Source organism: Trachypithecus francoisi, unplaced genomic scaffold (genome assembly GCF_009764315.1).
Source record: "Trachypithecus francoisi isolate TF-2019V2 unplaced genomic scaffold, Tfra_2.0 Lachesis_group5, whole genome shotgun sequence".
Taxonomy (NCBI): Eukaryota; Metazoa; Chordata; class Mammalia; order Primates; family Cercopithecidae; genus Trachypithecus; species Trachypithecus francoisi.
The window spans coordinates 134,481,460-134,497,592 of NW_022681470.1; the positions used below are offsets into that span (position 1 = coordinate 134,481,460).

General features: G+C 46.6%; 1 protein-coding gene across 1 annotated transcript in view; it reads right to left on the reverse strand.

Moving 5' to 3' along the window:
* Positions 1 to 16,133, reverse strand: part of LOC117075340 (cytochrome P450 4F22) — a 42,838-nt gene that overhangs the window by 5,077 nt on the left and 21,628 nt on the right. The window contains exons 5-10 of the mRNA XM_033197611.1: positions 10,510 to 10,563; positions 10,262 to 10,389; positions 9,934 to 10,055; positions 7,157 to 7,424; positions 3,752 to 3,818; positions 3,510 to 3,639 (exon numbers count right to left, since the gene is read on the reverse strand). Of these exons, the coding sequence (XP_033053502.1) occupies positions 3,510 to 3,639; positions 3,752 to 3,818; positions 7,157 to 7,424; positions 9,934 to 10,055; positions 10,262 to 10,389; positions 10,510 to 10,563 (769 nt within the window). The remainder of the gene's footprint in view (positions 1 to 3,509; positions 3,640 to 3,751; positions 3,819 to 7,156; positions 7,425 to 9,933; positions 10,056 to 10,261; positions 10,390 to 10,509; positions 10,564 to 16,133) is intronic.

Consider the following 16,133-nt stretch of genomic DNA (forward strand, 5'->3'; position numbering starts at 1 on the left):
CATTAAGTCTTTAATTGATGAATTATGTGGAGGCCCAGGGGCACCTAGGTGAAGTGTGAGGACAGCCAAGGGGACTCAGGGCAACAGCAATATGCCAGTTTATATGGTCCATTTCTGTACTTAAAAAACTGGTGCAGGACAGGTGCGGTGGCTCTGGCCTGTAACCCCAAAGCTTAGGGAGGCCGAGGTGGGCGGACCATCTGAGGTCAGGAGTTCAAGATCAGCCTGGGCAACATCGCAAAACCCCATCTTTACTAAAAAACACAAAAATTAGCTGAGGGTGTGGTGGCGTGCACCTGTAGTCTCAGCTACTGGGGAGGCTGAGGCAAAAGAATTGCTTGAACCCAGAAGGCAGAGGTTGCAGTGAGATGAGATCACACCCCTACACTCCAGCCTGGGTGACAGAGTGAGACTCTTGTCTTTAAAAAAACAAACAAACAAAAAAAAAAACTGGTGCAGGTCAGGCATGGTGGCTCATACCTGTAATCCCAGCACTTTGGGAGGCTGAAGCAGGTGAATAACTTGAGCCCAGGAGTTCGTGACCAGCCTGGGCAACAAAGAGAGACCCTAACTCTACCAAAAGTTTACAAAGGAGCTGGGCATGATGGCACACACCTGTGGTCCCAACTACTCAGGAGGCTGTAGTGAGCTATGATGTGTACTCCAGCCTGGACCACAGAGCAAGAGCTATCTAAAAAGAAAGAAAGAAGGAAAGAAGGAAAAGAAGGAAAGAAGGAAGGAAGGAGGGAAGGAGGAAGGAAGGAAGGAAGGAAGGAAGGAAGGAAGGAAGGAGAGAGAAAGGAGAAAGAAAGAGAAAGAGAGAGAGAGAGAGAAAAGGGCATTATCTCCTTATAATATTATTGACTTAATATTTTTCCTTTGGACTTTAGGGCCCAAAATTGGGCTAATGATAACTCTTGGTTCATGTTCTAGATTAGATTAGTTTCCTTAAATCAACAGGTTCTCTTTCTTTTTTGATGGAGTCTTGCTGTTTCGTCCAGGCTGGAGTGCAGTGGCGTGATCTCGGCTCACTGCAACCTCCGCCTCCCAGGTTCAAGCAATTCTCACGCCTCAGCCTCTCAAGCAGCTGGGGTTACAAGCACACACCAATACACCCGCCTAATTTTTGTATTTGTAGTAGAGACAGGGTTTCACCATGTTGCCCAGGTTGGTCTTGAATTTCTGGCCTCAAGTGATCCACCCGCCTTGGCCTCGCAAAGTGCTGGGATTACAGGCATGGGCCACTGCACCCAGCCCAGGTTCTCTTTCAAAGAAACTTCATGGCTGGGCACAGTCACTCACGCCTATAATCCCAGCACTTTGCGAGGCCAAAGTAAGAGGATCACTTGCGCTCAGAGATTTGAGACCAGCCTGGGCAACACAGCGAGTCCCTATCTCTAAAAAAAACCTTAAAAATTAGCCAGTTGTGGTGGCACACATCTGTGGTCCCACCTACTCAGGAGGCTGAGGCAGGAGGATTGCCCAAGCCCAGGAGTTTCAGGCTGCATTGAGCTGTGACTGTGCCACTGCACTCTAGCCTGTCTCAAAAAAAATAAAATTCATCTTGCTAGCATCCCTGGCATAAAGGTATTCATCCATACAAACACCACTGTGAAAGCAGTAGCATGTTATTAAATTGTGGCTATACACCAACTCCTGCCCAGCTCTCTAAACCTGAGACATCTTCTCCATTTGTTAAAAAGGAAGATTAGCAAAGTGTTCAGGATACAGTTGCACCCCACTGAGCATGTACCCCTGAGGCCATAATGCAAAAGATTGAAATAGAACCGAAAGGAACCTCCTCACTATGTGAATTGATGCTATTTAATGCTGTGGCTTTGTTTTCCTTTCTTTTTTTTTTTGAGACAGGGTCTCACTCTGTCACCCAGGCTGGAGTGCATGGCATAATCTTGACTCACCACAGCCTCCACCTCCTGGCTTCAAGCAATCCTCCCACTTCAGCCTCCCAAGTAGCTGGGACTACAGGCACGCGCCACCCCGCCCAGCTAATTTTTGTGTTTTTTTTTTTTTTGTAGAGATGGGATTTCGTCATGTTGCCCAGGCTGGTCTCAAACACCTCAGCTCAAGCAATCCACCCCCCTCGGCCTCCCAAAGTGCTTGGATTACAGGCATGAGCCACCGCACCCAGTCTAACGCTGTATTTTCTTTTTTTTTTTTTTTTTTTTTTGAGACGGAGTCTCGTTCTGTCGCCCAGGCTGGAGTGCAGTGGCCGGATCTCAGCTCACTGCAAGCTCCGCCTCCCGGTTTACGCCATTCTCTCACCTCAGCCTCCCGAGTAGCTGGGACTACAGGCGCCCGCCATCTCGCCCGGCTAATTTTTGTATTTTTTTAGTAGAGACGGGGTTTCACCGTGTTAGCCAGGATGGTCTCGATCTCCTGACCTCGTGATCCGCCCGTCTCGGCCTCCCAAAGTGTAACGCTGTATTTTCTTTTCATCACCCAGAATCAGCTCGACATAGCATGAATCTGATAGAGACTGGGTTATTTGTTCTGATTTTCCACTTCCTCCCTGAATTAGAACTATATACCTGTACCCTTTGTCATATGATTCTGCAGTGCCTTCTGCTCAAGTGAGTGGAGTATATATATGTCCTGCCCCATTCATGCTGGGCTTGGTCACATGACTTGTTAGCCAATGCAGTGCTCTAGTGCAAGCAGAGCTTTTATTTTTATTTTATTTTTATTTATTTATTTTATCTTTTTTTTTTTTTTTTTTTGAGACAGAGTTTCACTCTTGTAGCCCAGGCTAGAGTGCAGTGCAACCTCAACAACGTCCACCTCCCAGGTTCGAGTGATTCTCCTGTCTCTGCCTACCGAGTAGGGGGGATTACAGGCGCCCACCACCATGCCTGGCTAATTTTTGTATTTTTAGTAGAGATGGGGTTTCACCATGTTGGCCAGGTTGATCTCGAACTCCTGACCTCAGGTGATCTACCCACCTCGGCCTCCCAAAGTGCTGGGATTACAGGCGTGAGCCACCTCACCCGGCCCAAGCAAAGCTTTTAAATTTCATGACTTTTTGTGCTTCTGGAATCTGCCTTGAGAAGAACACGACCCAGGGTAGCCTCTGGTCCAAAGAGAACAGAGAGGAAGTATAGGAAGCAGATCTGAACCCAGCTCTTAGTTTGGAAGAAACTCTACTCCACTCAACCAAGAGCAGCAGCAACTAGAGTAATGAGCAGACAAGAGCAAGAAATATGTGCATACAAAAGCAATAAATAACTGCTGGCTGTAAACCACTAAGTTTGGGAGCTGTTTGTTATGCAGCATTATTGCAATAATTGCTGACCAGGACACTTTGAGAACTTCTGCATTATGAGGCAGGCATAGGCACTATCACCATGCCCATTCTATAGTTGAAGAAATTGCAACTCAGGAAGCTAAAGTGGCTTGTCTGAGGTCACACAATCAGTAAGTGGGAGAGAAGAGGCTTACACCCAAGGCTCTGGCCTCAACCTGCCCCCTCCCTTCCCTGAGCTCACACTCACCACTCCAGCTCCTCCAGCTCCCGGCCTTTCATGACTTCCTGAATCTCTTCCCGGCATTTCTCCTGGTATTCCGGATACTTTGCCAAATTGAACAGCACCCAAGAGAGCCCACTGGATGTTGTGTCGTGACCTGCAGGTAGATGAGGGTATCTCAATGGAGGCTGCCTGAGGAAAGCAGAGATGCTATCTACAGACAATGATGCCCCTTCCTGCCCTCCTCCAGCCTCACCCTACATTCTCACCCTCAAACATGAAGGTGTCTGCCTCAGCTCGGATATCCTCGTCTGACAGTTCCTTTCCATCTTCATCCTGGAATGGGCAGTAGAGGGTGCTCAGCCCACTTCATCCCACCCTCTGCATCCTAGGGGTTCCTCAAAACTCAGATATCTCCCCCCATCTTTTTGTTGTTGTTGTTGAGACAGAGTCTCACTCTATCACCCAGGCTGGAGTGCAGTGGTGCAATCTTGGCTTACTGCAGCCTCCGACTCTTAGGTTCAAGTGATTATCGTGCCTCAGCCTCCTGAATAGCTGGGATTACAGGCACATGCCACCACTCACAGTTAATTTTTATATTTTTAGTAGAGATGGAGTTTCGCCATATTGGCCAGGCTGGTCTTGAACTCCTGGCCTCAAGTGATCCACCTGCCTCATCCTCCCAAAGTTCTGGGATTACAGGCGTGAGCTACCACACCTGGTTTCCCTCTCTCTCTTAAGCAAAGCTGTGGGGGGAATTATTCCAGGAAGATGGAAATATGCAACTTGTCTAATAAAGATGGAAAGTGCCCAGCATGGTGGCTCACGCCTGTAATCCCAACACTTTGGGCGGCCAAGTTGGGACGATCACTTGAGCCTAGGAGTTCAAGACCAGCCTGGGCAACATAGTAAGACCCCATTTCTACAAAAAAATAATTAGCCAGGCGTGGTGATGCATGCCTGTAGTCCCAGCTACTGGCGAAGCTGAGACAGAAGGATTAAGCCCAGGAGGTCAAGGCTCCAGTGAACCATGACTGCATCACTGCACTCCAGCCTAGGTGACAGAGCAAGACTCTGGGTGAGACATGCTGGTGAGGCTGTGGAGAAATAGGAACCTTTTTACACTGTTGATGGGAATGTAAATTAGTTCAACCATTGTGGAAGACAGTGTGGCAATTCCTCAAAGACCACTTGACCCAGCAATCCCATTACTGGGTATATAACCAAAGGAATATAAATCATTCTATTATAAAGATACATGCACACGTATGTTCACTGCAGCACTATTCACAATAACAAAGACATGGAATCAACCCAAATGCCCATCAATGAAAGACTGGATAAAGAAAATGTGGTACATAGACACCATGGAATATTATTATACAACCATAAAAAGGAACAAGATTATGTCCTTTGCAGGGACCTGAATGGAGCTGGAAACTGTTATCCTTAGCAATCTAAGGCAGGAACAGAAAACCAAACACCACATGTTCCCACGTATAAGTGGGAGCTGAACAATGAAAAAACACGGACGCAGGGAGGGAAACAACACACACTTGGGCCTATCAGGGTGGCAGTAGGAGGGAGATTATCAGGATAAATAGCAAATGCATGCAGGGCTTAATACCTAGGTGATGAGTGGATAGGTGCAGCAAACCACCATGGCACATGTTTGCCTATGTAACAAACCTGCACGCCCTACACATGTATCCTTCAACTTTAAATTTAATTTAATTAAAAAAAAATTTTTTTTGAGACAGAGTTTCTCTCTTGTTGCCAGACTGGAATGCAGTAGCGCAATCTTGACTCACTACAACCTCTGCCTCCCAGGTTCAAGCGATTCTTCTGCCTCAGCCCCCAGAGGAGCTGGGATTACAGGCGCCTGCCACCACGCCCGGCTGATTTTTTTTTCTCTCTTTTTAGTAGAGACAGTGTTTCAACATGTTGGCCAGGCTGGTCTCGAACTCCTGACCTCAGGTGATCCTCCCGCCTCAGCTTCCCAAGGTGCTGGGATTACAGGCATGAGCCACTGCGCCCAGCTTATCCTGGAACTTTAAATTAAATTTTTAAAAACAAGAAAAAAGAAAAGAAAGATGGAAAGAGGGACAGAATGTCAACAGTGAGGAGAAAAAGGGAGTTCATATTTCTTGAGCAGCCTCTAACACCAAGCATCGCACTAGATGCCTGACAACCATGGTATAAAAGGAGAAACTGAGGCTCGGGAAGAAGAGTCATATGACTAAGGTCAAACATCCACTAAGCGACAGAACCAGGACTGGAATCCAGGACTATTTGAATCCAGAACCCAAAAAGTCCACAGATACACCAATAAGTGACCATACAAGTGTCTCATCTCTTCAAGGTCATCTCCCTCCCTCCTTCCCTCCCTCCCTCCCTCCCTCCCTCCCTTCCTTCCTTCCTTCCTTCCTTCCTTCCTTCCTTCCTGACTTTCACTCTTGTAGACCAGGTTGGAGTGCAATGGCATGAGCTCAGCTCACCGAAACCTCTGGCTCCCAGGTTCTAGCAATTCTGTTGCCTCAGCCTCCCAAGTAGCTGGGATTACAGGTGTGCACCACCACGCCTGGCTAATTTTGTATTTTTAGTAGAGACAGGGTTTCTCCACACAACCTGAAGTCAGGTTGGTCTGGAACTCCCGACCTCAGGTGATCCGCCCACCTCAGCCTCCCAAAGTGTTGGGATTACAGGCGTGAGCCACCACACCCGGCCCAAGGTCATATATTTCATTTTTGCAATTGTGATGAGCTGAATGGTGCCCTGCCCACCCCTACCCCACCCCCACCCCCACCCCCACCCCCACCCCGCTGCTAGAATTCGTAAGTCCTAACTTCCAATACCTCAGACTATGACCATGTTGGAGAGAGGTCTTTGCAGAAGTAATCAAGACAAAATGAACTCATTAGGGCAGGGCCCTAATCCAATGTGACTGGTGTCCTTATACAAAGAGTGTCCTTATACAAAGGGAAGAAGGCAGAGACAGGCACAGAGGGAAGATGATCCACAGACATAGGGAGAAGACAGCCTTCTGCAAGCCAGGGAGCAAGGCCTGGGACAGATTCATCCTCCATGGCCCTTAGAAGAAACCAGCCCTGCAGATACCTTGATCTTGAACTTCTAGCTTCCAGAACTGTGAGAGAGTAAATTGTTGATGTTTAGGCCATTTAGTTTGTGGTACTTTGTAATAGCAGCCCAAGAAAACTCACCCAGTGAGTCTTACATGTTCTGACCCCATCCCAGACCCATGTGAATTTTTTTTTGTTTTGCATGTGTGTGTTGTTCTGTTTTGTTTTGTTCTGAGACAGAGTCTCGCTCTGTTGCCCAGGCTGAAGTGCAGTGGCACCATCGTAGCTCACCGCAGCTTCCAACTCCTGGGCTCAAGCCACACTCCTGCTTCAGCCTCCCAAGTAGCTGAGACCATAGGCATGCAGCACCACACCCAACGTATTTATTTTTTGTAGAAACAGGGTCTCCCTGTGTTGCCCAGGCTGATCTCCAATTCCAAGGCTCAAGCAATCCTCCCACCTCGGCCTCCCAAAGTGCTAGCATTACATGTATGAGCCACAACGCCTAATGGAGTTCTAACATTTATCTTTTTATATGCAATTCCTGGGGAGGCCATCTAGGGAAGGGCTCCACCCTCCAGGGCCCAGCCTCACCCTGGCTAGGAGCAGCACATCAATGAAGTCCAAGGTCTTCCCTTGCTTGGCCTTAAGCCAGGCCTCGGCCCCCTGCTCATGCAGTGCCCGCCGCCGTTCCTGGATAACTTCAGTGGTGAAGTGGTGTACCATGTCACAGGCCTGCCGGAACCTCCGCCCATCCGCCGAGCGGTAGTAAATGAAGTCAAGGTAATGGTGCAAGCGATACTGACGCCGGACAGCCAGAGCGCTCAGTTCAATGATAGCGGAGATATAATCACTCATCTTCCTGCCAGGGAGAAAGGAAGCCGTGAGTGTAGCCCCTTCCCCCAGCACAGCACAGCCATGGCTTGGCTAAGACCCATGGTTTGGCTAAGATAAGCCTTCACTCCCCATTGAGTAGATAACAAAGAGAAACCCTATATTAACTTTATTTTTATTTCATTTTATTTATTTTTTAGATAGGGTCTTGCTCTGTCACCTAGGCTGCAGTACAGCGGCATAATCATAGCCCACTGCAGCCTCGAACTCATGAGCTCAAGTGATCCTCCAGCCTCGGCCTCCCAAAGTGCTGGGTTCCAGGCCTGAGCCACCACGTTCGGTCCCAGGTATATTTTTAAACAGGCCCAAGGAGGGACAAGGACTTTCAACATAGGCATAGTAATTGTAGCATCACTAAAGCTAAATGGTTATACTCCTCAGCATGGAAGAGAATATTTGCAAATATATATCTGATAAGGGATTGGTACCTAAAATAAATAAAGAATTCTTAAAACTTATTTTAAAATGGGCAATGGATATGAATAGGCATCTCTCCAGAGAAGGCAGAAATGACCAATGAGAATGTGAAAAGATACTTAACAGCACTGGTCACCAGAGAAATGCAAATCAAAGCCACATGAGATAGTAGTTCACCCCACTAAGATGACTAAAATCAAAGCTTATAGTAACAAGTGTTGGGCTGCACTCCAGCCTGAGCAACAGAGCAATACCCTATCTCTTAAAAGCAAACAAATAAAACAACAACAACAACAACAAGCAAGTGTTAGTGAGTGTGTGGAGAAACTGGAGCTCTCACACTCACTGGTTGGAAGAGCAAAATGGTACAGCCACTCTGTACCATGTTGAAACCCACTGAAATAAAGTTTAGCAGCTCCTCAAAACGTTTAAAATGGAATTACCATATGACCCAGCAATTCTGCTCCTAGGTATATAGCCAAGAGAATTGAAAATACATGTTCACACAAAAGTTTGTGCATGAATGTTAATAGCAGCATTATTCATAAAAGTCCAAAAGTGGAAACAATGTCCATCAATGGATGACTGGATAAACAAAATGTGGTATTATGTGGTAAATGGAATATTATTCATCAATGAAAAGAAATACGTAATCGATACATGCTACAATATGGATGAGCCTGTAAAATATTATGCTGGGTGAAACAAACCAGACACAAAAGTCTGTATGATTCCATCTGTGTGAAATATCCATAACAGGCAAACCTATAGAGACAGAAAGTAGATTGGTGATTGTCTAGACCTGAAGGAGAAAGGGAAGGGCAAGGGTTGCTAAAATGTATGAAGTTTCTTGGAGTAGGGGGAGGATTGATGAAAATATTCTAAAATTGATTATAGTAACGGTTGCACAACTCTGAATATACTAAAAGCAATTCAGGTGTATTCTTTAAGTGAGTAAATTGTATAGTATGTGAATTGTCTCTCAACAAAGCTTGTATTAAAAAAAAAAAAAACTAATGGGTGAAGCATGCTTGCAGGGAGCTGTCCTCAGTCCTGAAGTGGGCTTGTTTTTATACCCTTATTGCAGTCTGTCGTTTTCTTGTTTACTTACTTGTTCATGGTTACTGCCTGTCTTCCTACTGAAATGGAAGTTCTAGAAAAGCAGCATCTTGTCTTTCTTGTTGACTATGGTGTTCCCAGCACCTAGTTCAGGGCTGGCCCTTACTAGGCACTCAGTAAATATTTCTTGGATTAATTAATTATTTAATTTCTAAAGCCATCTTTAATTATTTAATTACTAAGACCATCTCTGCCTTATCCAACTGTAACATGTCCCTATAATGCCTAGAGTAACAAAGTCATTAGCTTGTTACTGAAGACCTACTATGTGTGGCAAGCTTTGCATTAATTGTCTCCCTTATTCCTTATGTCCCCACTTAGACTATAAACTTCACAGAACTGTGACTGTCTGTTGTTCACCACCCTGTCCTCAGCAGCAATATCATGGTGCCAGGCACATAGTAGGTGCATAATGAATATTTGATGAATGAATGAATGAATGAATGAACCAAGGCATTGATTATTTGATTAATTTACTCAACAAATATTCTCTGAGCATCAATTATGTGCCAGGGCAGTGCTACATCATTTTATCCTTAAAGCATCTCTCAGAGAGTAAGAGATTGACATCCTTTTTTTACAAATAAGGAAACTGAGCCTCAGAAAGTTGGGAGGACACTGTTCAAAGACCACACACTCTTCATAGTAGAATGAAAAAATACTAACATTTACTAAGCACCTACTATTTAAAAGTACCAAGCCATTGATTCACATTATCTCATTTAATTATCACACAATGACTAAGGGGAAGGAATTATGAAGTCACATTTTTTTAATTTAAAAAAAAGTGAAGCTCAGAGAGTTTCCTGGAACCACATGGCCCATCCGTGGCAGAGCTCCCATAGGCCAGAGTTGTCTAATGCCTGGGAGTTCCTTTTCTCCTACCACCATCTTGCCCCTAGAGCAGCTGGCTCCATAGTCCCAAGAAGGGTCACACTCACTCTTGGCAGTTGCTGTTGTAGCTGAAGACGCATTTCTGAAGACTGTCCAGGGTCATGAGGCTGATATGCTCAAACATATCAAGGGAGACCACTGAGCCCTCTGCCAGACGCCGCCATTTAGCCTGGAAGAGAGATACATGGTGAATGTGCATAGAAACCAGAGACAGGGAGTCAGCCTAACAAGGACCGGACTGCATTTTCACTACAAGCTCATTTTATAGATAAAGTCAGTGAGGCCTGACATCACATGGCTTGCCCATGCATGAGTTGGAGCCTGGACCAGCCTCACTCCCAGGACACCCTCTTCCCACAAAGCCTTGGGACTCACATGCATAACGTCAGTGCACTGGTTGAAGATCTTCATATAAGGCTTCAGGATGTCAAAGTGGAAGGCAGGTGTCAGCAGGCGACGGTGCCGGCTCCACTTGTCACCTTTGCTGAGCAGCAGCCCATCCCCTGGGCCCAAAAGACTGAAGTTAGGGACCTCTCCTGTTACTCTGAAACCCTCCAAGGAACCCCACGCTCTTCCCTCTCTTCTCTGAAGCCCCAGCCCCAGCCTACCCACTGGGCACTCACCTAGCCAAGGTTTTAGGAAGCCATAGAAGAGGTCATCCTTGGGGGCGATGGCAGCTGTGGAGGGCAAAGGGCCAATGATGACTCCAAATAGAGTCCTTCCTTCCTTCCTTCCTTCCTTCCTTCCTTCCTTCCTTCCTTTTTTCCTTCCTTCCTTCTTTCTTCCTTCCTTCTTCCTTCTTTCCTTCCTTCCTTCTTTCCTTCCTTCCTTCCTTTCTGCTTTCCTTCCCTCCTTCCTTCCTTCTTTCCTTCCTCCTTCCTTCCTTCTTCCTTCCTTCCTTCCTTCCTTCTTTCCTTCCCTCCTTCCTTCCTTCCTTCCTTCCTTCCTTCCTTCTTCCTTCCTTCTTTCCTTCCTTCCATCTTTCCTTCCTTCCTTCCTTCTTTCCTTCCTTCTTTCCTTCCTTCCTTTTTTCCTTCCTTCCTTCCTTCTTTCCTTCCTTCTTTCCTTCCTTCCATCTTTCCTTCCTTCCTTCCATCTTCCTTCCTTCCTTCTTTCCTTCTTTCCTTCTTCTTTCCTTCCTTCTTTCCTTCCTTCCTTCTTCTTCCTTCCTTCCTTCTTTCCTTCATTCCTTCCTTCCTTCTTTCCTTCCTTCCTTCTTTCCTTCCTTCCTTCCTTCCTTCTTTCCTTCCTTCCTTCTTTCCTCCCTTTCTTTCTTCCTTCCCTCCCTCCCTCCCTCCTTCCCTCCTTTCTTTCTCTTTCTCTCTCTCTTTCTTTCTTTCTCTCTCTCTCTCTCTCTTTCTTTCCAGAGTCTCACTCTGTCACCCAGGCTGGAGTGCACTTGTGCGATCTTCACTCACTGCAACCTCTGCCTCCCAGGTTCAAGTGGTTCTCCTGCCTCAGCCTCCCGAGTAGCTGGGATTACAGGTGCCATCATCACGCCCAGCTAATTTGTTTGTATTTTTAGCAGAGACAGGGTTTCACCATGTTGGCCAGGCTGTCTCGAACTCCTAACCTCAAGTGGCCCACCCACCTCGCCTCCCAAAGTGCTGGGATTACAAGCATGAGCCACCACGCCTGGCTTCAAAACAGAGTTCTAACTCTTGACCTTTGCTTATGACTTCCTTAGGCCTCCTCACTGGGCTCTGACCTCCCACTGTATTCCTCCAGTCCATCCTCCACACCTACCCGAGAAAAATCCTTATAAAACACTGATCTCAATATGAGCCTCCCCTGCTCAAACGCCTCCCATGGCTCCCCATTGCGCTTGTAAAAAGTTCAGGTTCAGCCTGGCATTGAAACCCAATTCCATCTGGCCCCTGTATGCCTCTCCCACCTCACCCTTCAACATACACCAGAAAACCCTATTCTCATCACATATTGTGGATCACCTCTGAACCTTTGGTCAAGCTGAGCTGTCTATCCAGAATAGCCTTCTTCACCTGAGCCTTCCCCTTTTTTTTTCTGCCAGCTCAGGTCATCTGAATCACACCTCCTGTGCTCCCAGCCTCCAACCTCGCCCTCTCCAGTGTGTCCCTCATGGTGGCCCAAGGAGAATCTCATCTGACTATCAGATCTGACCATGCCCCTTCCTGCTCACACACCCATCACCCTCACATACCAGCCCATTTTCAAAGCCCTGAATGATTTGCCTTTGTCCAAATCTCTCTCAAGACACCTCTGTCTTCCATCCCCCATTCGACATCACAGAACTAACAACACATTTTTTTTTTTTTTGAGATGGGGTCTCGCTCTATCACCCAGGCTGGGGTGTATGGTGAGATTATAGCTCACTGTTGCTTCCAATTCCTAGATTCAAGCGATCCTCCCACCTCAGCCTCCCGAGTAGCTGGGACTACAAACATACGCCACCACACCTGGCTAATTTGTTAATTTTTTGTATAGACAGGGTATCGCCATATTGCCCAGGCTGGTCTTGAACTCCTGAGCTCAAGTGATCCTCCAAATTCAGCCTCCCAAAGTGTTGGGATTACAGGCATAAGCCACCATGCCCAGCCACACCACAGAACTTTTCTCAGCTCCTCAAAAAGACCATGTGCTCTCTCTTCTCTGAGACTTTCCACCAGTTGCTCTCTCTGCCTCAAACACTCTTCCTTCATCCTGTAGTCTCAATTTGAATGCTTCTCCCCACCCCTGACCCAGCAATCACTCTGGATTGTATCCACTTAGTTACAGGCTCCTTAACAGAAGGGTTCATGTTGATCACTGATATATTGTGCTAAATAAATTTTTATTAAATGAATAAATAAGTCAATCCAAGGATGGATGAATGAAAGAATAAATGGGTGGATGGATGAGTAGATGGACAGATGAGTACACGGATGGAAGAATAAGTGAATGGATGAATAGCAGATGGATAGATGGTAGGTGGGTGGATGGATGGATGAATGGATGGTCAGATGGGTGGATGGTGGATGGATGGATGAATGGATGGATGGATGGATGAATGAGTGGATAGGTGGATGGTGGATAGATGAGTGGATGAATGCATGCATGGATGGATGGATGGATGGATGGATTCTCCTTCTCTATACTGAACAGATTTGGGGCTGAATGGGCAGAGGCCTGGGAAGGAAGTATCTGAAATTTGAGTAGTATCACTTTTACCTGAATGTGACTCAGCCACCTACACACACACACTCCCTAGGAATTGGCCAATTGCATACATAATCATCTGCCCACTCATCCTCCCATTCAACACACCTCTTCTGCTGCCTTTCTGTGCCCAACCCAAGTTGGGTGATGCTGGGGACCCACAGATGGCTCAGCTCTATGCCCTCCCTGGAGGAGCTCCTGAGCAGGGCAGGAAAGGGAAGCAGAGGCATGCCATGCAACTACCAAGAAGGTAGAAAGTGTGGTAGGTGCTAAGGAAGGCTCAGAAAAAGGGCTGTTGGAAGTCAGAGCAGGCTTCCTGGAGGAGGCAGCATTGAAGAGGAAAGCAGGAGTCCAGTCACTCCTCTCCTTTCCATGCTCTGGACTCCAAGATAGGCTCCACAGGGATCTTTCTGACACCCAGATCTGGTCAATAGCTGCCTTGTTCAAATACCTCCCATGGCTCCCTGTCACTCCTAGGATAAAGTACAAGTGCATTCACTTTGCAGTCCAGTTCCTGCTTAACTGTCAGTCTCATTTCCTATTCCCCCCAACATATCACCTTCACTGCAGCCACCCTAAGTCACCTGAATTTCCCTGGAATTTTCACACATCTGCATCAGTGCACCGGCAGGACTTTCCATCTAGGACTCCTTCTCTGGCAAACTCCTAGGCATCCTTTAAGGCCCAGCATCACTGACACCTCCTCCAGGAAGCCTTCTCCAAACTCCCTTCTCAGCTGAACCATTGCTCTCTCATCCTCAGGTTCCTTTTCCACTCCAACTCTGACCACTCAATGCCAGGAAAGTCTGTGTCCACGTTCCTCACCAGTTTCCCCCTCCTGCAAAAAGGAGATGGTAGTCCAGGTGCAATGATTCTCACCTGCAGTCCCAGCACTTTGGGAGGCTGAGGCAGGAGGATCACTTGAGCCCAGAAGTTCAAAACTAGCCTGGGCAACACAGCAAGACTCTGTCTCTACAAAAATGTTCTTTAAAAAGAAAAAAAAAGAGGGAGAGATGAGATGAGATGGTGTATGAAATACCCCCACACGGTGCCAGCATGGAGAAACTCATGCTCAGAAAACTGCATATCACTGTGTTTGAGAGCTTGGGTTCTGGGCCAGCCAGGTCTGGATTCAAATTCTAGCCCTGCCACTAGCTAGATATGTAAGCCTGGACATGTTACCACTGCCAAAGGAGAAAATAGAACAATCCTCCCTCATGGTATCCCTGTAAGACTCAACAAGCTCTTGTGTTCCTGGCACATGGTAGGTGCTCATTAAACATGTGTGTATGTAAATATATAATTGACCAACTGTTGGCTCTTTTTATTACTATGATTAAAATGATTTTTTATTGGCATCAAGAACTTGTGAGATAAATGTTTGGGTTTCCTGTTAATAGAAAATTAATGCAAGCCCTCTGTGGAAAACAGCAAAGTGATTTTTTAAAAAGTTGAGTACAGAATTACCATATGACTTGGCGATTCTACTTCTAGGTATCTACCCAAGAGAGAAATGAAAACATATGTCCACCCCAAAACTTGAACATATATGTTCATAGTAGCATGATTCACAACAGCCAAAAGGTGAACAGATAAACAACAACAACAAAAAAATCCATACAGTGAAATGAAATCAGCCCTAATGAGCAACCTGGACAATATAGCAAGACCTCATCTCTACAAAAATAAAAATAAAAAGTAGCTGGGCATAGTGGTGCGTGCCTGCAGTTCCAGCTACTCGGAAGGCTGAGGCAGGAGGAGGATCGCTTGAGCCTAGGACTTCAAGGCTGTAAAGAGTTGTGACTGCACCACTGCACTCCAGCCTCTGGGTGACAGGGTAAGACTCTGTCTCAAATTAAAAAAAAAAAAAAAGAAGAAGAAACTGATTCATACTACAACGTGAATGAACTTCAAAAACATTATGTTGAGTAAAAGAAAACAGACACAAAAAGATCACATTTTGTGTAATTCCCTTTCTATGATGTACCCAGAATAGGCAAATCCATAGAGACAGAAAGCAGATTCAAGGTTACCAGGGGACGGGAGGAGGACGGAAATGGGAAGTGATTACTCAATGGGTATACAGTCTTTTTATGGGGTGATTAAAAATTTTGAAGCTGGAGAATGCTGGTGGTTGCCCAACATGGTGAATACACTAAATACCACTGACTGTTCACTTGTAAATGGTTAATTATATGTTACATGAATTTCACCTCGATTTTAAAAAGATGACATAAAAGCAAGCCACAATTATATGTCTATATATCATGATGTTCTCTATAAAGCATGTTTACCTACTTTCTCTCATTAAAATTTCCTAGTCCAAAGGCCCATAAGATGATAGGGGAAACTGAGGCTCCAACAGGAGGTGGGCCCTCCTCCGGGCTCAAGGGCTATGCAGCTCCAAGCTCAGAGCAGCAAGCTACTCCCAGGTGTGGCCCCAGGAGGTCCTGATCGGGGGTGGAGTCTGTGACTGGAGCCTGATCTGTGTAATTCCAGGTGGGGGCACCCTGGGGCCAAAAGGCTGACTCACAGCCCCACCCTCTCCATCCTGGAGTTCCCTATCTGGCGTCTCTGGTGGGGAACGCAGAACATCCCTCCCTCCACTGGAGGAGGAGAGGACAAGAGGCTTAAGCATCTGCTACACGCCAGCCCCTGCTGGGGCGCTACTCCTTGGTCTGTTTGGAGTCTCAGAACCAGGCAGGATGGTGCTCAGGAAACTGATGCTCTGAGTGGGAGGAGGGGGGAGGAGGAAGGAGAAAGAAGAAAAAGAGAGGCCAGGCACTGTGACTCACACCTGTAATCCCAGCACTTTGAGAGGCCGAGGCGGGAGGATCACTTAAGGTCAGGAGTTCAAGACCAGCCTGACCAATATGGTGAAGCCCCGTCTCTACTGAAAAAAAAAAAATTGCAAAAATTAGCCAGGTGTGGTGGTGCACACTCATAGTCCCAGCTACTCGCGAAGCTGAGGCAGGAGAATCACTTGAACCTGGGAGGCAGAGGTTGCAGTAAGCTGAGATCATGCCACTGCACTCCACTCTGGGAAGAAGAAGGAGAAGGAGAAGAAGGAGAA